At 42.5% G+C, this 21,952-nt stretch overlaps 1 protein-coding gene and 1 pseudogene across 1 annotated transcript; one reads left to right on the forward strand and one right to left on the reverse strand.

The window, feature by feature from the left end:
• Positions 1-1,074: 1,074 nt before the first annotated feature.
• LOC120294612 lies at positions 1,075-12,599 on the forward strand (annotated as a pseudogene).
• A 1,507-nt stretch (positions 12,600-14,106) lies between these two features.
• Positions 14,107-18,356, reverse strand: LOC104450780 (dihydrolipoyllysine-residue acetyltransferase component 5 of pyruvate dehydrogenase complex, chloroplastic). Its single transcript, XM_039314714.1, is given in 7 exon segments — positions 14,107-14,471; positions 14,576-14,659; positions 14,739-14,809; positions 16,406-16,493; positions 16,593-16,780; positions 17,153-17,674; positions 17,677-18,356. Coding segments are annotated over 7 exon segments (1,440 nt in total). The 5' UTR covers positions 18,059-18,356; the 3' UTR covers positions 14,107-14,366.
• Between the last annotated feature and the right edge of the window lie 3,596 nt (positions 18,357-21,952).

The raw sequence follows: 21,952 nt of genomic DNA on the forward strand, positions 1-21,952 counted from the left end.
TAGGGAATTAGGCCATTATTCATGTCATCAATGCATGTGGTATTATCAAGGCGAGCAATTTTCCCAAAATTTTGGATCCAATCTTGATTCTGCTTCCAACTATTTTTTATCTAAAAAAGGTCAAAATTTTAGTTTCAGTCTCAATTTTTCCTTCAATATTTTTTTTTTTTAAATCTCAACTATAGGTCCAGTCCCATATTTGCTCTGTACATTTAAAAAAAAAATCAATTTTAGCTCTAATCCCAAATTTACTTTGAATTTTTTTTAGTTTAAAAAAATCATCAACTCTCTATCCAATCTTGATTCTGCCTCTACTAAACCTCTGTCCAAAAATAACCATTAGTTATTTGATATGATATATTCATGTTGCTAACAAATCGACATTAGTAAGGTGACATGGCAAAATCGTTCTTTGACTAAAATAATTAAAAAAAAAATTAGGGACGACTAGGGACGATATTTGGACAAAGGCCTAACAAGGATAAATCTGAAACCAGACTTAAAAGTTCAGGATGGATTCGAAGCTCAACCCAAAGTTAAGGGATAGGTCATCAGCGCGCGGTATCATCAAGTGGTCAGAGCTTGGAAGGACGAACGCCTGCCTTTTCTTCCACGGTAAACAAAAGGAAGAGAAGAGAAAGGTGGGAAATAGGGGGGGGCAAAAAAAGTCAAGGAGTGGGGGCCCACGAGAAGGACCCCATCTGGCAGTATCACCGAAGACTCGCCAAAATTCACGAAAGCAGGTCGTCGGAGGCGAAGTGTGTCTTACGTTCCGGAGTCAAACCAAGGCGAAGAACAAGAACAAGAACACACGAGAGAGAGAGAGAGAGAGAGAGAGAGAGAGTCGTGCACTGTTCTGAGTCAAAGTCTCTCTTTTTCTGCAGCATCGGTCAACTCCACCTTCCTCCTCCCAAGCCCAGAACACACGCCATTAAATCACTTTCTCCCTCTCTGTCTCTCTCTTCCTTTTCTCTTGCTCCTCTTTTTTTCTTGATGGGCTTGTATTTTCTCGTTCTCGACCCCTCCCTCACTCTTTCCCCGCTCCTTCTTCCGCTTTTATCTTCTTTTTTCCCACTACCCGAGCCAGATATTGCTTGTGCTTTGGCTCTCTTTATATATTCCCTCTTGGGTTTCCGAGGCTAGCTGCGAAATCTCTCGCTTCACTACACCACCATTTTTTAGCCTTTTGCCGTATCGAAATGAACTGAAAGATGGGCGGGTGCGCGCATAGCGGCAACCACCGTTTGCTCATCCCTCTCTTGTTCTTCTTCTTGTTCCTCTTCTCCTTCTACCCTTTGGCCTTCTCTAAGTTGTCGTCACCTCAATTCGAAATCATGACCAATCTCTCCCGGCAAATCCCGAGTTCTGAGTTATCGTGGAACAGAACCGAAGACCCGTGTGCATGGGAAGGGGTCAAGTGCAGTTCGGGTGACTCTTCCGTGATCGAGCTTTCTCTCTGGGCTCTCTCTCGCTTCCCCCGATATTTTGCCTGTGATTTGCCAGATTGGTTCTTTGCAGGTTCTTGACCTGTCCGACAACAATTTGGGCTCTCTCCCTGCTGAGTTCATCACTTCCTGTGGAAAAATTGGTGGGCTCTGGCGGTTGAACTTCAGTAGGAATGCGCTGGTAGGTCCTTTGCCTTCTTTTTACTGGTTTTGTTGGGTTGGAGGTCTTGGACTTGTCTTATAATAAAATGAGTGGAAGCATTGGCTCAGAATTAGATGGGTTAGTCAAGTTGAGGAGTTTGAATCTTAGTATGAATATGTTCCGTGGGTCAGTTCCAGTTAACCTGTCCAAGGTTCTGGAGGAGCTCCAGCTTTCGGTGAATAAATTCGAAGGTGAAATCCCTGAGGGAGTCGCAGATTATCGGAATTTGGTCCTGCTTGATCTTAGCGGGAACCAGCTTTCAGGCTCTGTCCCCGACAGACTTGGGGAGCTTCCAAAGTTGCAAGTGCTGGTCCTGTCTTCCAATCTTCTCGGCGGAAAAATCCCGGATAGTCTAGCTAATATTTCAACACTTTCCCGTTTCTCTGCGAACCAAAATTACTTCAGCGGCCCAATTCCCAGCGGGTTAACGAGGTTTCTCAAAAGTTTGGATCTTAGCTACAATAATCTGAGTGGGTCTATTCCGCCTGACCTTCTGTCGCAGCCAAATTTGCAGTATGTGGATTTGTCTTACAATCGGTTGGAGGGGCCAATACCTAAAAATATATCAACTCTCATGCTCAGGTTGAGACTGGGTAGCAATTTACTTAGCGGTACGATCCCTTCCGATTCGTTGGGAAGCCTCGAGAAATTGACTTACTTGGAACTTGAAAAAAATAGCTTTGACAGGATCAGTTCCTCCTGAACTGGGCAAATGTCGGAGTTTGGCCCTGTTGAATTTGGCGCAGAATAAACTCACTGGTCCCTTGCCACCAGAGTTGGGAAATCTCAGCAGTATTCAAGTCATGAAGCTCCAGTTAAACAACATTAGTGGGGACATCCCAAGCCGACTTATGCAGTTAGCGAGTTTAGCACAGCTGAATATCAGCTGGAACCTGCTGACTGGTACCATTCCATCTTCTCTTCCGAACTTGCGGAACCTCACTAACTTGAATTTGCAGCACAACTATCTGAGTGGCTCAATACCCACTCGCATAGGAGCTTACCACGTTTATTAGAACTCCAGCTGGGGAAAAATCAACTTAGTGGGCCTATCCCGACCATGCCACAGAGTTTGCAGATTGTTTTGAACCTCAGTAGTAATCTTTTTGTTGGGCATATCCCAGATACTTTTTCTCAGCTAACCAACCTAGAGATCTTGGATCTCTCAAACAACCGGTTTTCAGGTTCCGTTCCAGCGTATTTTCCTGAGATGGCAGCCCTGACACAGTTGATACTTTCCAATAATTCTCTGTCGGGTATTCTTCCAAAGTTTAGGGACATAGTCAAAGTGGAAACTGGTGGAAACGAAGGCCTCATTAATGGGACAACACCGAGCCCTACTGTCATACGGAGAAGAAACTCTGTTGCTGTGCCAGTCTCAACTGCACTGGCCTCTACTGTTTTTGCCGCGTTTGTCGTTGCAGTGATCCTTATGTCAATATCAAAACGCTTTTACCGTGTCAACGACGAGCACTTGCAATTAGGCGAGAACCTTCCTCTTCCTCAAGTCATCGACGGCATGAAATAATTAGATGTTGGAAGATGATTTTGTTATTGACAAAAATTTATGTCTAAATATTTTTGTAGATGATAAAAATAATTTTCATTTATTCATCTTATGAGCGATCATTTAAAAAATATATATTTTTTAAATTATTCATTTTTCATAAAACAAATGGAATCGAAATTATCACAAACACAAAGATGTCAATAGGGTGGGTTTGAATGGTCCTTGAGCATTGGCCTCTGAATCTTTGGCCCTGGGTTCTTGCCCATTTTCAATGGCCACCGCCATTTAGCAACCTAAAACCTTGCTAATCCATCTCAAGAAAAATAATTACTAAAACCTCTATAGTTTTTTGGTCAATACTAAAACATCTATTTTAGCAGGTGTGGAAAAGGTTTATTTCAATCGTGGACAAATTTTTTTGTAAGACGTATAATTTCATGGAAAATCATGCCTTGCCGTGGAGAGAAAAATAGGAAATACCAACATAGATGATATCCTCAAATCAAGAAGGCATACAAAGAGGTTTTTGTCGATCATTATCGATGTTGCGCGATGATAAAATATGGTTATTGTAGCCCATTAAGATGTGAAATATTTTTATTGGATTCATTCATGTCCTATCAAAAAGTATCCGTTGCTGCTAATCACAAGAGGTTTCAAATTCATTGCTGCAGAACAATTCAAATTTCTCAAGAAGACTTCACTTTCTTTGCATATGTGACTTTCTTACAAGTCTTGCGAAAGTGAATGATTAATACCGTTTAATCTAGCTACAGAAGATATATTATATTTAAGTTCTATTCCACACATCCTTTCCAATTGCCAAATGCAAAAGAATCGCACAAAGAATTTGGACTCCATTTATTTTGCAGAAAATTTGATGCTTCTGAAAATATCGAAGAATATTAGTAATAATTTCTTGGGCTAGTGCTGTTTCCAATTGGCTCTAGACATCCTCTACTGCATTGATTTAACTACATTATACCATACCGATCCCACTCTTAATTTAATTACATTATTGTGTTAACGAAGTTAATATTTCTCCTTTTTTGTACTAAAAACTATATTCAAAATATAACCTAAGCATAAATAGGAGCGAGAAGAACCGTCTATTAGTATTTGTACATATTTCATCTAATTATAACATTAATATGCATCATTACGTTGTTGTCCGTGTATTTCAATTGCTCAACTTTCATTTTATTCGGTGAATGCAGTAGTCCAATAAACATTATCTTTCATGCCATGTTGAATTCTCCCTTAACATTATTACATAGAATGCTTGGTAATAGCATTATAAGAAACCCCATTCAAACCATTAGCAAACACATATCTTTTGTCAATTATAAATGCATCATAATTTTCATAGAACTATCAACGAAAAAAAAGTTATCCTTAAAATACAAATGTACTGCAACAATTAGTTGCATACAAAACTTAATAAAAGATATTTTTGTCTATTCATTAGCTTGGCTCCCCTCGAAAAGGCTACTCTCTTGAAAAAATATTTTACCTAAATCAAACAATAAAAGTTTTCAATTACATAAATAAGAGAGTAATTATTTACTTAAAGTAAACATATATTAAGGAATAATTTTGAATGTCATAATGTGAGAAGCTCCAACTTTAGCATTCGTCTTTCAAGTTGAATTATTGCATTCTTGAGTCCTCTGTGCCTACTATATTTCGCCACCATGAATTTCAATAATCTTTGAATGTGAGCTTGATTTGAGATATTTTCCTTTCCGTTACATGTTCAACTGTTATGATCATGAACCTTACATTTCTTCCCCTTTTGAACAATTTCAGATCCAGAAGAATAGTTTTGTGTAGAAGTTGTTTCCACTTTAGTTTTGAAGTGGAAGGACGACCTGTATGAGATGTAGATAAGGGCTCATATGAGAAAGGATCACTTGCTTGTAAAAATAGCTCAATTTGCTTTCAAACAATTTTCTTTTTGGAAAGTGACCATTCTCGATACCTCCTTTTCAACTCATGGAGTAGTTGCGGAAATGAATCTTGTTCATTATTTTGCATGATATCACATTCCAAAAAGGATCTTATATCAAGCTTCCATTGTTGATTAATTATATCTAGAGGTAAACCATCATAAAACTTAAATCTTATTTTATGCGCACATCATGGATTGCATAAAATGCTAGTACAAACAAGTAGCTCAACTCTACTTTTAGCAATCTCATATTGCTTGGAGAGCTTACCTAAAGTAAATACTAACGCCTGAGTAATTAAGTTCCTAAAAAGAGGAATGTTAAGATGATGAGAACCTTTTACCTTTTCACTTGATAATTTGGTTTTGATTTCTTGAAACCGATTCTCAACTACAAGTCATATTTGAAACTTGTAGATATTCTTTCAAAGTCAAACGTGCCCCTTCATCTTTTGAAATGACACAGTTTCCAAAATGCATGTGCAAGTCTGTCCAAGTAGGCACAAAAAAATTTAAAAGAAAATCATGTAGTTTTAATGTAATTACGAACCAATGGCTTTTCCTTACAACGAACTTGAAATTGTCGAATATTTGCACCATATTTCACTTCACTCTTAGAGTTCATAACTTTGGACTTATCAGACATAAAAGAATCCCAATCCATTCCTTCTTCAAACTGAGATTTACTGTTAACCACAAATATTTTTCCCAAAGTGCCAAATGCACAACAAGTTCACACTTTTAGGAAAAAATGAATCGAATTGCATTCATGGCTGCCAACTCTCTATTAGTGATGATAGCTTTAAGTTGACAATCAACACCTCATATGTTGCTAAGCACCCTCAAAGCCCAAACATAATCTTCTTCTTCTTCCCTTCTTAAAAAATGCAAAGCATGAGCAGAAAGAAGTATAAAGCTAGAAACTCCAATAATATCTAACAAAGGTATTTTGTATCTATTGGTCTTATAAGTACAAACCATTATAAAAACACCTAAGAAGCTCTTAATTAATGCCAAGAGATTGGATGAGAGAAAAATAAATATGTTGAGTGACACTCAACATCATGTTTAAAATTATAATTGAATCCAACTACACCAAGTTCCTCCAATAAAGCTTGGACCATAGTGCGACCATTTGAATATTCACAACAGAATTTCACTTTTATGTTGTAAACATTTTTAGCAATAGCTTGAACTGCGAGATTACTTTGTTTCGAGGAAGAAAGAATTTGGCAGGGAAGTATACTGGCTTTAGACATCTCTTTTACAAGTGAACTTAATTTTCATAAAAGCGACGACAAGTAGGATGTTTGAACATATCACTTAGAGGACATGTTTGTGTGATGCATTTAATATTTTGAGTGACTATGATTCGTTCTTCTTTGTGTAGCAAGGAACTTCAGAGGATAGTCAACTAAACAAGATCCAATCTTTCTTCTCTAATGTGTAATAGAGATAACATATCAATTGTGATAATTACATCCCATATCACAACCAAGAATAATGTATTTGTCTCTTTTTGACCTTTTCATAAAGACTACAAAACCTTGAGCAGGAAGATGCCTCCACGCTCTACTCAAAAGATCCTTTATTGTTAGAAAATTTCATGGTAAAGTTTCAAATGAACCTGTTGCCATGATTGATTATTGCTCTCCATTTGCAGTTTCATCATCATTAGATACATTTAAGTAATTGAGGTCCTCTTCAATATTGTCTTCCATAGTGATAGCACTACAAAAAATAGAATTCAATGAAAGATAAGTAAATTGTATATAACACATACATCAATCACAATATTCAACCATTGAGTAAATTCTCCTAAATTTGTATTAAAAATCGAAATCGAAAAATTTACGATCATGATGATATTCTATGGAATTAAAATAAATACTTTACACATAAAACTAACATTTCTTACACTTATATACGATTGGTGCTTGCTTAAATTGCAACAATGGATAATATGTTTAGAAGAAAACAAACGTGAAGGAAGAGTTGACATGTAATGGGTGCGGGAAAAACGGTTAGGGTGCAAAAAGGGTGTTTAAAAGGAACATGTGTAATTTTGTTTTTTAGTAAAGAAAAATAAAAATAAAAAGAAAAAGAAATGTAGGAAATTATCTTAAATCAAGAGTTGAATTGGCAAGAAATAATGTAGTAAAATCAATACCATAGTGGGTGTCAAAATGTGGAAATAGGGCAAATCATTTCTTATGTTCGCTTGGAAATGAGTTGGAAATTCTTTTTATTTATTCGGTATGAAAAATGACCTTTTACTAATGGATTGACTCTCATACTTACGCTTATGGTGGATTGGGAATCTAGTTTGGGCCTGAAAATTTTCTCACTTTTTGTGGTCCAACTCACAATTTCTAATTTCCTTTTGTTTTTGTCCTCTTTTCATCCCCTCCTTCTTCCACTCCTTTTATGTTCGGCACAGTGAAGCCTAGCGCCTCAAATCCAAACACAGCCCAACCACGACGGTGGATTGGATGGTTGTTTATGACATCGGTAACAAGTCACTAACTTTCAATCTAGACTTAAATTTAACTCTATTAATCTTTTGTCTAAATACCGTTATCGCTTATTTGACGTGGTATTTCTACATTGGAAATAAATTCACATTAGTAAGACAAAGTGAAAAATCATATTCAAAATGAAACCGTTCTTTGATAAAAATTTCATGAAAAGTAGGATTATTAGCAAAGATTTTTGAATAAAGGACTAACGAGGATAGATTTGAGATTAAACTTAAAGTTCAAGTTGAAAACTAAAGCCTAAAGTTGATGGTTTTTTTTTAGGGAATTAGGCCATCATTCATGTCATCAATGCGTGTGTATTATCAAGTGGTCGAGTTTGGAAGGATGAAGCCAAATGCGAGCAATTTTTCCAAAACTTCAGATCCAATCTCGATTCTGCCTCCAACTATTTTTTATCTAAAAAAAAAAAATCCAAATTTTAGATTCAATCTCAATTTTTCCTCGAATATTTTCTTTAAAAAAAAATCCCGACTATAGGTCCAATCCCATATTTGCTTTGTACATTTAATATATATATATATATATATATATATATATATATATATATATATATATATCAATTTTAACTCTAATCCCAAATCTACTTTGAATTCTTTTAAGTTTAGAAAAATCATCAACTTTGTATCTAGTCTTGAATTTGCCTCTGCTAAACCTCCATCCAAAAATCACTATTAGTTGTTTGATATGATATATCCACATCGTTAACAAATTCACATTACTAAGGAGACGTGGCAAAAATCGTTATTTGATTAAAATAATTAAAAAAAGTTAGGGACAAATAGCGACGATATTTGGACAAAGACATAACAAGGATAAATCTGAAACCAGACTTAAGAGTTCAGGATAGATTCGAAGCTCAACCCAAAGTTAAGGGATAGATCATCACAGCGCGCGCGCGGTATCATCAAGCGGTCAGAGCTTGGAAGGACGAACGCCTGCCTTTTCTTCCAAGGTAAACAAAAGGAAGAGGAGAGAAAGGTGGGAAATAGAGGGGGCAAAAAAAGTCAAGGAGGGGGGCCCACGAGAAGGACCCCATCTGGCAGTATCACCGAAGACTCGCCAAAATTCACGAAAGCGGGTCGTCGGAGGCGAAGTGTGTCTTACGTTCCGAGTCAAACCAAGGCGAAGAACAAGAACAAGAACACACGAGAGAGAGAGAGAGAGAGAGAGAGAGAGAGTCGTGCACTGTTCTGAGTCAAAGTCTCTCTCTTTTTCTGCAGCATCGGTCAACTCCACCTTCCTCCTCCCAAGCCCAGAACACACGCCATTAAATCACTTTCTCCCTCTCTGTCTCTCTCTTCCTTTTCTCTTGCTCCTCTTTTTTTCTTGATGGGCTTGTATTTTCTCGTTCTCGACCCCTCCCTCACTCTTTCCCCGCTCCTTCTTCCGCTTTTATCTTCTCTTTTTCCCACTACCCGAGCCAGATATTGCTTGTGCTTTGGCTCTCTTTATATATTCCCTCTTGGGTTTCCGAGGCTAGCTGCGAAATCTCTCGCTTCACTACACCACCATTTTTTAGCCTTTTGCCGTATCGAAATGAACCGAAAGATGGGCGGGTGCGCGCATAGCGGCAACCACCGTTTGCTCATCCCTCTCTTGTTCTTCTTCTTGTTCCTCTTCTCCTTCTACCCTTTGGCCTTCTAAGTTGTCGTCACCTCAATTCGAAATCATGACCAATCTCTCCCGGCAAATCCCGAGTTCTGAGTTATCGTGGAACAGAACCGAAGACCCGTGTGCATGGGAAGGGGTCAAGTGCAGTTCGGGTGACTCTTCCGTGATCGAGCTTTCTCTCTCTGGGCTCTCTCTCGCTTCCCCCGATATTTTGCCTGTGATTTGCCAGATTGGTTCTTTGCAGGTTCTTGACCTGTCCGACAACAATTTGGGCTCTCTCCCTGCTGAGTTCATCACTTCCTGTGGAAAAATTGGTGGGCTCTGGCGGTTGAACTTCAGTAGGAATGCGCTGGTAGGTCCTTTGCCTTCTTTTACTGGTTTTGTTGGGTTGGAGGTCTTGGACTTGTCTTATAATAAAATGAGTGGAAGCATTGGCTCAGAATTAGATGGGTTAGTCAAGTTGAGGAGTTTGAATCTTAGTATGAATATGTTCCGTGGGTCAGTTCCAGTTAACCTGTCCAAGGTTCTGGAGGAGCTCCAGCTTTCGGTGAATAAATTCGAAGGTGAAATCCCTGAGGGAGTCGCAGATTATCGGAATTTGGTCCTGCTTGATCTTAGCGGGAACCAGCTTTCAGGCTCTGTCCCCGACAGACTTGGGGAGCTTCCAAAGTTGCAAGTGCTGGTCCTGTCTTCCAATCTTCTCGGCGGAAAAATCCCGGATAGTCTAGCTAATATTTCAACACTTTCCCGTTTCTCTGCAAACCAAAATTACTTCAGCGGCCCAATTCCCAGCAGGTTAACGAGGTTTCTCAAAAGTTTGGATCTTAGCTACAATAATCTGAGTGGGTCTATTCCGCCTGACCTTCTGTCGCAGCCAAATTTGCAGTTTGTGGATTTGTCTTACAATTGGTTGGAGGGGCCGATACCTAAAAATATATCAACTCTCATGCTCAGGTTGAGACTGGGTAGCAATTTACTTAGCGGTACGATCCCTTCCGATTCGTTGGGAAGCCTCGAGAAATTGACTTACTTGGAACTTGAAAAAATAGCTTGACAGGATCAGTCCCTCCTGAACTGGGCAAATGTCGGAGTTTGGCCCTGTTGAATTTGGCGCAGAATAAACTCACTGGTCCCTTGCCACCAGAGTTGGGAAATCTCAGCAGTATTCAAGTCATGAAGCTCCAGTTAAACAACATTAGTGGGGACATCCCAAGCCGACTTATGCAGTTAGCGAGTTTAGCACAGCTGAATATCAGCCAGAACCTGCTGACTGGTACCATTCCATCTTCTCTTCCGAACTTGCGGAACCTCACTAACTTGAATTTGCAGCACAACAATCTGAGTGGCTCAATACCCACTCGCATAGGGAGCTTACCACGTTTATTAGAACTCCAGCTGGGGAAAAATCAACTTAGTGGGCCTATCCCGACCATGCCACAGAGTTTGCAGATTGTTTTGAACCTCAGTAGTAATCTTTTCGTTGGGCATATCCCAGATACTTTTTCTCAGCTAACCAACCTAGAGATCTTGGATCTCTCAAACAACCGGTTTTCAGGTTCCGTTCCAGCGTATTTTCCTCAGATGTTAGCCCTGACACAGTTGATACTTTCCAATAATTCTCTGTCGGGTAATCTTCCAAAGTTTAGGGACATAGTCAAAGTGGAAACTGGTGGAAATCAAGGCCTCATCATTAATGAGACACCACCGAGCCCTCCTCCTGGCATACCGAAAAAAAACTCTGTTGCTGTGCCAGTCCTTACTGCACTGGGCTCTGCTGTTTTTGCCGTGTTTGTCGTTGCAGTGGTTGTGATATCAGTATCAAAACGCTTTTACCGTGTCAACGACGAGCACTTGCAATTAGGCGAGAACCTTCCTCTTCCTCAAGTCATCGACAGCAGCTTGTTGACTTCCAGTGGCATCCATAGATCAGGTATAGACTTCACCAAAGCCATGGAAGAAGTTTCTGATCCAACGAAAATCATTTGGAAGACCAGGTTTTCAACCTATTATAAAGCAACCATGCCATCTGGAACAAGCTACTATATCAAGAAGCTTAACTGGAGTGATAAGATATTCCAATTGGGTAGCCACGACAAGTTTGGACAAGAGCTAGAAGTCCTGGCAAAGTTAAACAACTCGAATGTCATGACCCCACTAGCCTATGTCTTGACTATTGATAGTGGGTATCTCTTTTATGAGTATGTGCAAAAGGGCACCCTCTTCGATGTTTTGCATGACAGCTCTAATGAATTGGATTGGGCAAGCCGTTACAGTATTGCAGTTGGAGTGGCTCAGGGTCTTGTGTTTCTGCATGATTGTTCCTCCGGTCCAATTCTCCTGCTCGACCTTTCGAGTAAGAGCATTCTGCTCAAGTCCTTGAAGGAACCTCAGGTGGGAGATATCGAGCTCTGTAAGGTAATCGATCCATCAAAGAGCACAGGCAGTCTCTCTACTGTTGCAGGATCTGTTGGCTACATACCTCCAGGTGATTTACTTTGAATTTTACTTATTCTGTTAACATTACTTTTGACAATCAGCAATTTGTTATACCTTCTCAAGGTGACTGCATTTTCTTGATAAAGTTACACATTATTAAGAATTATCAAAAGAAAATAGTGGGCGTATTTTTTCTCTACCGTGCTTGATTTAGTTCATCAAGCTTTTCTTACCAACGGTTTATCCATTGTCAATCTGGTTGATGCCATGCCATGGCTACCTTTTGGCCTCAAAACTAACCATTAGTTGTCCTCATCCCATGGCTTGCAGAGTATGCTTACACGATGAGAATAACGACGGCTGGAAATGTGTATAGCTTCGGGGTCGTGCTGCTGGAACTGCTCACTGGGAAGCGAGCGTGTAGCCAGGGAACCGAGTTAACAAAGTGGGTGTCAACTAACACTTCAAAACAAGATAAGTGGGACCACATCCTCGATTTTAGTGTGAGTAGAACATCCCTCACCGTGAGGAGCCAAATGCTTGCAGTTCTGAGAGTTGCTCTGGCATGTGTCAGTATAAATCCCGATTCAAGGCCGAAAATGAAGAGTGTACTCCGCATGCTTCTCAATGCTAGGTAAATCCATGTCTAGCTAATGCACTACTGCTTATGTAAAAGAGGTGACGGAAAGAAGCATGGTCCTTTTGTTTTTTTTTTTTTAACGTGTTCTGTTTTGTTTAATATGGTTTGCAATAGAGAAGATTAGATGGAGGTACGATTTCTCTTGCAGCTACATACGTGTTTCAAAGTAAACCCTTCATGTCATGTAAAAAGTTCTAAGGTGTTCTCATGGAAAACAGGCAAAATTTTGGGGTTGAAATTGATAATATTTCGAGTTTATTCGAGCCATATTAGCCTTCTTCAGCTTTCTCCATTTTATGGGAGAGTTTCTTAAAGAACTGGTTCGGTTCTGTTTATCTCAGCATCACATAGCATCAAGGCTGATTCCATGGAAAATCACTAAGATTGTAAGTGTGCATCGGAGGCTTACGGTGCATCGATTAGTTGTTGAGACAATAGCCTGACTGGAGAGAGGAATTTCGTTGCTGATTTCCTAGGCAACTGACCTCTTTATGAACTAGGCTCTGTTGGATAGTTCTGCTTGCAATCTTCAACATTACATTCTAGACTCATGAGGTACACTGAGGTAGGGATGTTTTGACTCCTCCCTGGTGAAATAAAACCGTCATCAGTTCTAGCAACAGAATAGCCAGACATTGGGTAACGGTCAGAAGTAAATCCGCCCTCGAAATTTTTACAAACTCACTAGAATGAATGCGTAAGTTGATTGTTACGAGCTCTCTCCGAGTCTGTTTGTTTCCCTAAACTTGGTTCTTCAGTCGGACAATGCTTTCGTCGGTCAACCTATTCCGGGAAAACGATTTACGAAATTCTGTTTCTACTGTCTGTTTGGCATGTATAGATGAGAAAATCATAAAGCTTTGGAAAGAAATAATTTATCGATGGAGTAGAGGCGGACTGACGGCAGCCCAGATTCGACTGCGCAGGGTCCTTGCGTCTGGCCATTGGGTCCCGAGTCCAGTCTCTCATGTCTTGAGTCAGCTCGCCGGGGGCTCAGATTGAGCCATCAGAATCCCAGGGCCCCCAAGAACCTAAGTCCGGCCTTTGGATGATTCAATGTGCGTTCGACTGCGTGGGTCCATGGTTCTGCTCTGGCAGGTGGCAACAGTATATGTAGAACAGATTTTCCGTCGACCTTACAAAACCCATGGTATGATTCTTTTGGAGATGGTCCATGAAGTCGCACTTTCTGGCACAATTCACCTTTGTTTCAAATCATCATAGCCACTAACCCAGCATTGAACATCCCCTTTGCCATGGCATTGCACTTAAAAAGGCCCGAATTCATTTTTCCAACATTGCAAGGGTTTCTGATGAAGGATTTCTCAAGTAATGTGTAATGACCATACCACGAGGAGGTACAACATTCCACTTGCGATAAAGAGGTTCTCGCAATTCCTGTCTTATGCCTAATCCCTGTCGTATCAATCACAGAAAAATGTGGGGAAAGATGGGCGCCGAGACGGTGTCTAGTTCAGAAGTTCTGCCTTATTATAAACTTCGGTAGATAACTATTTTATGTTTTCTAGAAACATATTTCCGCACGGTTGCCATATACATATGCTTAATGAGGTCAAGAAAGGTCAATTTTCTTCTTCTTTCACATGGCAGTATATGCATCATGTTAGAATTCAGACGCAGGTTTCACATCCCATTATGTTACCTTAGCCAGTCTGCTACGTAAACCTCAAAAAACAGGTTCATCCTGCAGCATCCCAGCGTGATCATGCAAATGAGAGAAACTAATAGCCAAAATCCATTCATTGAGGCAGCATTTGAAGAAGCATGACTTGATTAAAAGCTTGTTCAATACATCCACATGATACAATTCAATAGGCCGTTGCTCCAGTGGAATCTACTTTGGTATCCGGAGTTCAATCAAGCAAATCAGCTCACTTTCTCCTGGAACTGATTCAGTTGATGCCAAAATTTGATGAATCAAAGGAGGACAAAACTAGTTTCCAGGGCAACCAACATTCTCTTGAGAAAAATCGATGAGACAACATAAAGCCTTGTTTTTCAAATTATGTTTGATCAAAATGTAAGATCCTTTGGGTCCTCGATAATCTTGGCCAGAGTTTGCAAGAACTGAGCCAAATCAGCACCGTATATTACCCGATGATCTGCCGTGACGTTTACCTGATGTCATTTATTTTAGCTCAGTGTTAGAAATACTGATGAAGCTAAAAGAACTTAAACATAAACACCCAATCATAAAAATAATATGCAGATGTCTTTCTTACCTGCATCTGATTCTTCATGCCAATCCGACCATCCTTTGTGGCCACAACTGTGGGCTGGGACGCACCAACAGCCATGATTGCTCCCTGCATAAAGGCACGTGTCAAATTTTTACACCATTCGTTGCATTTTCGAGAAGCCAGGAATTTTTGGTACGGTACTTACAGTTCCAGGGGGTAGAATGGCATCGAACCGATCAACACCAAACATTCCAAGGTTAGATAGAGTAAAGGTACCTGTTAACAAAACCAATGATGATAAGAAACAAATCACAAAGATATCACAAAGATGCTATTAACACTGAGCAAGCCATTGACCAAGAATAACTGTGGAGGGCCTGGCATGAAAGAGGGTGCAAAGAAGTTAAAATTTTCTTCGTGAAGTAAGGAAACTCTACCCACTCAATTTGCACAAGTGTACTGCAGTCCGGCAGTGAAACAGTTCTGCTGCCACTGTGGAGACTAGAAAATCAACCAGAGGGAAACAAGTGACATCACAACTCAAGCTGGGGTCATGGCATACCCTGCTTTCGAGACTGAGTGCAAACATTGAAAAGAGGAAACCTTGAATCTAGAATGCTCCAAGCCGGAGCTAGCCAATAGACAGGAAGGACCTTCTGGGAACTCAGAACAGGTACAGACCACTAACGATAAGCTGAGTCCACATTTTCTCAGCTGCTATGGAAATCAAGAGATAAAATTAAAGAGACCCTAGTCTCAGAAAAACTGCCATGAAGCAAACAGATATCTGAATCTGTTCAATTTGTTCTTGCCTCTTTCTCATTGTATCATCAACTAGGGCCAAAGCTAATGCTTAAGCAGATGAGAACAACTTATAACCAAGTACGCAAAGGCAAGCAAAAGAGAATTCTCACCATTTGCTCTTACCTCTTTCTCATTGTACTTTCTACTAGGGCAAAGCAAGTGCATAAGCACAAGAGAACAACTTATGACCAAGAACACAAAGGCAAGCAAAAGAGAATCCTCACTACCCTAATTGTGCCATTAGCCCATTGCAATAATCATCTATCTCTCTATGGAATGAACCCCTCAACGTGAAACACTGGTTATAGTGAGATGCAACGATACTCTTTTTTGTGGTGGGGGTATGGATATCTTCTTATTGTGCAAACGAAACAATTATTCACCACGAAATTCATCTGACAACATCAATCATATCCTAATCTCCAGAAGTATAGAAGAAATTAATTCTTTCATCACAACCGTGTCTTTAATTTTATGGTAAAAGTGGCAAAAGCTCAGGAGTGTGTGAAAAAAAAAAAATTGAATACTTTGCATCATTCTACAGTATTAGCTTCCAGGCTTATATAAGTTGATTGTCATCCAGAGGCATAATTCGTCAATCCTCTTTCTGGGCATAGGACTAATCTTTAGGTTTGTCTTTAGTTTAGAATATATCAAGCACACCATTAAACTGTCTAGCTCTATTATCATGGTAAAGAAAAACTAAGATCTGTTTGAGCTGTTGGCAGAATTTTAGATTTTGAAACTTACTTTAGTCCAAGAGTAAAAGAAACTCTCAAATCCCCGACCATCTATTTGACTGTACCCCAGCATGAAACGGAAGAATTGTTGCATGTGGGCCATTTAGTTATGGCCACTATCCTGAATAACTAAGCTCGTTACTTGAAGTTCTTTGACTTCAACAACACTTTCATTTCCATACATTTGATCTCAAATCAAAGAAACACAAGCATTCTTAAAGTTTGAAAATCCAACCGGATTAATAATTGCTACAATTACAGAAAGAATCGTGCGTATAAATAAGGGCACCATAAGATGATGTGTGAAAGGAATGAATTATGTACTCACCAGTATTATACTCATGAGGTTGCAGTTGCTTGGCTCGGGCCTTGTCAACCAACTCCTTCCACTTTCTTGACAAAGAGTAGATATCCACCTAAACCAGTACATTACCATAAGCTCTCCCAAAATTTCTGGCAATTCAATAATAAATCAGAAAACCACTACAAGGCAGATAATAGTAAATAGCAAATACTTTATCTGCATCCTGAAGCACAGGTGTGATCAGCCCCCCATCTATAGCAACAGCAACTGCAATGTTGATGCTACTGTTGTATGTAAAGCTCTTTCCATCTCTACAACTAGAATTGATGACAGGGTGTTTCACCAATGCAAGTGCCGTCGCCTTAGCAAGCAATGCTGACATTGTGACTCCTTTGACTTGATCTATAAGACATACAACATCACAACATCATCAACAAAACATGTCTCTATTGGCAAACAATACCAAAGTAGACCACTCAAAACAAGAGAAACCGTGTAAGCATCCATCAAGTACGTCAACACTCCACCTGCTATATATCAGCTAAACACAAGTCACCATACTACAAGTAATGCAACACCGCAAATATAAGTTTAACTCAGGCAGAATCATGGCTTTAATCTGGAACTTTGCTCTAATGACACAGCCAACCAAATAGTCATTCCAAGGTCAACGCATAGTTCATGCAGGAAAATGCTAAATTTGTCAAACTAACTGTCAATGGCAATCCAAAATGAACGGCTAAGGAAATTATCACTATCATAGTCCTAACATTACCTTCTTGTAAAGAGCATCAAGCGCATTCGTGGTGATAGTGTACCCAACTCTAAAAGTAGGCACACTCAAGCTCTCCACCATATTCCTACTCACTGCACCCTGCATCGTTGTGAACGGAACAACCGTGCCCAATTCAATTGCAGCACTCCTCTGTGGAGCCGCCACTGGTGCAGCCACTGCAGCACCAGCTGTGGCCGCACTTGCCACATCCGCAGCCGCATTAGCAGCCGCTTCCACATCTTTAGCCACAATCCTTCCCATCGGGCCACTGCCCGCTAACATTCCCAAATCAACCTTCAGCTCTTTCGCCAATTTCTTTGCATACGGCGATGCCACAATGCGCTTGCCCCCTTCAGAAGCCGGGTGGACGGCCGAACCACCACCCGCAGCCACTGTCGCGGCCGCCTTCGCGACGGGAGCAGCAGGGGCCGCGGCCTCGACGTGCGGCTCCGGAGCCGGAGCCGCGGAAGCCTCGGGCGGCGGCGGCGGCGGCGAGGAGGACGAGCCGTCCCCGCCCGCGACCTGGCCTCGGCGATCTCCTCCTCGGTCTCGGCCAAGAGGGCGATGGCGGAGCCGACGGCGGCGACCCCGCCTTCCTCCACCATGATGGCGGCGAGGTAACCGTCGTAGAAGGTCTCGACGTCCATGTCGGCCTTGTCGGACTCGACGACGACGACGCTCTCGCCCTTGGCGAGCCTGTCGCCCTCGGACCTGACCCAGGACACGATCTTGCCCTCCGTCATGGTGGAGCTGAGGGCGGGCATGAAGATCTCCCGGATCTTGGACTGGATCGCGGGGGCGGTCCTCGGCCCATTGCGGGGGTGGCCGGGGAGGGACCTCCTGCGGGCGGCGTGCAGGGAGGGCGGAGAGGGCAGGAACGGGGTCTGGAGCAGGCGAGCCATTCGAGGAAATGCGTCAGCCAAAAGGCGAGAGCTCGGCCCTCAGTTCGCGAGCACGCGCGAGCGAGAGAGAGAAATGGTGATGATGATGATGATGATGAAAGGGCGCGGACGATGGGAGTATGTGCGTGCGATGCGGTTGCCGGTTGGGGGGGTTATTATTGTGACCGCCGTCGTCGTGTCGTGGGTGTCATCGAAATCATCGAAAAAGCGGGCGAAGGTTTCAACAACCTTTACCGGCGAAAGTGATGTCGGGGTCTTTGAGTTTGGTTTGATCGACTATCTGCATTGTCCCTCTCCCCCTGTAACACTCTCTCTCTTCTCCTTTTTTTTTTTCCTTTTGTATTTTCATTTCCACACCACTAGATTTCTCTCATTTTCTAATCCAGAAACACGTAACTGAGGAGACGGTCCTACTACTGACCCTCTTAATTCTCGATTAAGTTTTTCGTATTAAACAGGTGTCCTGAAATTTTTTGAACATCTTTTGCGTATTATATTCCTCTCTCGACTTTTCAATTTTTTGGAAAATTATCTAAGAATTTCTAAAATTATTGTACGGCAATCAATTTAATTTCAAATATTTTGAAAACTTGACTATTTAGTCCTAAACTTTTTGATTACATCATTTAGTCCTAAACCTTTAAATTATTTGCCAAACTAGTCATAAATCTTTTAACAAATTGTCACTTTAGTCGTTTCGGCTAATTTTGATTAAATATTGTTAACATGACAAAATTAGTTAAAGTTAATCATTCTATGTGACATGATCGCTATTGACATGGATAATTTAACAAAAAAATTCAAAAAATTATTGATTTTAATTTTTTTTTTCTTTTCCTTTTAAACAAGGCCACTGATTGCTAGCCGAGAGCCAATGACCTACACTGGCCATTGAGCATGGATTAGCAAGCACCCCCAACCCTTGGTGAGGGCTAGCTTTCAATGGCAACAAGCAAGGGCTTGCAAGCCCTCACCATATCTGGCGAGGTGAGGCGTTGAGGCCCTTACCTGCAACAGTAATGGCAAGCAAGGGCTTGCCAGCCCTCGCCAAACTAAGTGAGGGCCACAACATCCTTGCCAATATATGGTGAGGCAAGTGTCACGGGCCGATCGATTGGGATCGTGATTGCGCGGCGACTCGGGCAACTTTGGATCACCCAAGCCAAGCCTTGCTCGATCGAATGCTTACCCGCTCGCTTACCCGGATCGTTGAGAGAGAAAGTTAGAGAGAAAGGAGCTCTGAAAGGAAAGGAACTTTGTATTATTGAAATGGTGGATAACTACAAATGAAGGAGGGCACCCCTTTTATAATTGAGGGCATCGGCTTACAACCGTTGATTTACTTTTCATCCAGCGGGCGAGATCGCACCGCCTCAACTACCGACATAATGTCTAATTACCGTCTACCGACATAAATAACGGAACAGAAATCTAGAATATGACTCAATGACGGTATCGCTCGCCCTTGGAACCTTCGGGGAGAAGACTTGGTGGAAATCCGAGTGAGAGCAAGAGGTCCACGGGTGAGTTGGGGTCAACTTTGGAGAACTTCTCGGGTCGACTCTCTTTAGGCCCGTGACATTCTCCCCCACTCAATCAAGCGACGTCCTCGTCGCTCTCAGCTTCACGGGTAGCCTTGCGGGCTTTGGCACGAGCTTTCCTGTTCTTGTTGCGTTTTGCTCGGACGCTCATGAACGAAGGGCCGCATCCTTCGATGATGAAGTCGGACTTGGCACGCGGCTCAGTCTTCGGCTTGGACAGAGCACGCAGCGCGCACTCAACCTCGGGGAAGAGCACTTGGATGGGCATGTCATGAGTCGGAGTAGGATCCAACTTGACCTACGGCTTCACCTCGGACAGCTTGTTGATGCACATGACGGCGTTCAAGCTCTTGTCGAGGTGTCGGATCGACGCGATGGTCTTGGTGTCGACCACCCCTTTGATCATGGGGATCATCGACGGGCACTTTTGGTCGAGGATCATCATGCACTTGGTCCTCATGTCGATCATGGCTCCCACACTCTCGAAGAATTGCATGCCAAGAATGAGATCATAATCGTCAAGAGGGATTACCTCGAACGTCATCCTGCCCTTCCATCCGCCAATCTTGACGTCCACGTTGGGTGTTGCTCCTACACCATGGAAGTCGCCCGAATTGATGGGCTTGTATGACTTCCTGGATGGTTCCACATGAAGTCCCAAGGCTTTTGCAACCTCGGTCGACATGAACATATTGGATGCGCCGGTGTCAACCAAAGCGTAAAGCATTCGGCCGCCCACTTCGACCTCCACAAAGAACATGTCGGTGTTTGGTGCGATACCTTCTTCTTTGGTCGGCGATCGGGCTTGGACCGAGTTGATCATCCTCATAGCTCCAATCCGAATCTGCCGCTTATCTTCTTTGGATTCCTCCTTTTCTTCCTCGATGGCAAGGAGGGCATTGATTCGACCCTTCTTCGGGCATTTTTGGGTCCAGTGCGGACCTTGGCAAATGAAGCAAGGAGAAGGCGGGGGTTGATCGAACCTACTCGCGTAGTCCGTCGGTGGTCGACCCCTTTGAGAGGATGGCTTGGAAGTTCCTTCTCTCCATGCTTTGGCTCGGCCGCCTTGATCATGCGCGGCCCGGGGAGTGCTTCGTGCTTCATCCTCGCAAGGTTGATCTGACCTCCAATCCCTTGATTGACTCCTTAGTTCGGTCTTAGTGAGGTTGATGAGTGACTCAGCCACGCTTAGAGCTCGCGCAAGACTACTCACGTCCCGTCTCTTGAGCTCGAGAAGTGCCCATGGCTTCAATCCATCCATGAACGCTCCGAGAGCCTCCTCTTCGCTCAGGTTGTGAATCTGGAGTTTGAGCTCGGTGAACTCCTTCACGTACTCTCGGATCGCGCCTCTTTGCTCAAGGCGATGGAGTTTGCTATGGGCTTCTTGCTGAGCGAATTCGGGGAAAAAGTAGTCCTGGAACTCTCTCACGAAGTCGTCCCATGTGCACACGGGATCGGCGCCGCGTCTAACCTCGTCACACCTATTGCACCACCAAAACATCGCCGTATCGGACAAGAACATGGAAGCGGTTCGTACCTTGGTCGACTCGTCGTGTATGTTGATGGCGTCGAAGCTATTGCTCCATGCTCCAAACGAAGTTGTCCACTTCCTTGGCGGATCGTTCGCCTTTGAACTCTTTCGGCTTTGGCACCTCAATTTTGGGCATCGCTTGGGTAGGCACAACACCATTGGTGATGCTTAGCTTGCACAGGGCAAGCTCGGTCTTGAGTTCTTGGATCTCGGCCTTCATGGTTTCAACCTTGTCCCTGCGCGGAGCTTCCTCTTCAACCACTTGGACGCGCTCCTTCAACACATCGATCGATGCTTCAAGGGCTTCGTCCTTGTCATGCAATTAGTCTTCACGGAGTGAACTCTCAACCTCCATGATCCGGTCTCGCACATCGTCAAGACCTTTCATGAGTTCGAGCACGGCGCTCGGGACCTTCCCGATCTTCTCATCGAACGCAGCTACAACGTCTATCGAGGCATCTCTTTTCTTTGCTTGGCCACGGGTCTCTTGACTTGCGTGGCCTCTCCATCCATGACAGCTTCTTGGCTTGACATTCCTTCGAACAGTTGGCGCTCCTTGGTCTCTTGAACGGATCTCTCTTTTGCTCTAATGCCACTTGTCACGGGCCGATCGATTGGGATCGTGACCGCGCGGCGACTCGGGCAACTTTGGATCACCCAAGCCAAGCCTTGCTCGATCGAACGCTTACCCGCTCGCTTACCCGGATCGTTGGGAGAGAAAGTTAGAGAGAGAGGAGCTCTGAAAGGAAAAGAACTTTCTATTACTGAAATGGTGGATGCCTACAAATGAAGGAGGGCACCCATTTTATAGTTGAGGGCCTC

Source organism: Eucalyptus grandis, chromosome 6, assembly GCF_016545825.1.
Source record: "Eucalyptus grandis isolate ANBG69807.140 chromosome 6, ASM1654582v1, whole genome shotgun sequence".
Classification (NCBI taxonomy): domain Eukaryota; kingdom Viridiplantae; phylum Streptophyta; class Magnoliopsida; order Myrtales; family Myrtaceae; genus Eucalyptus; species Eucalyptus grandis.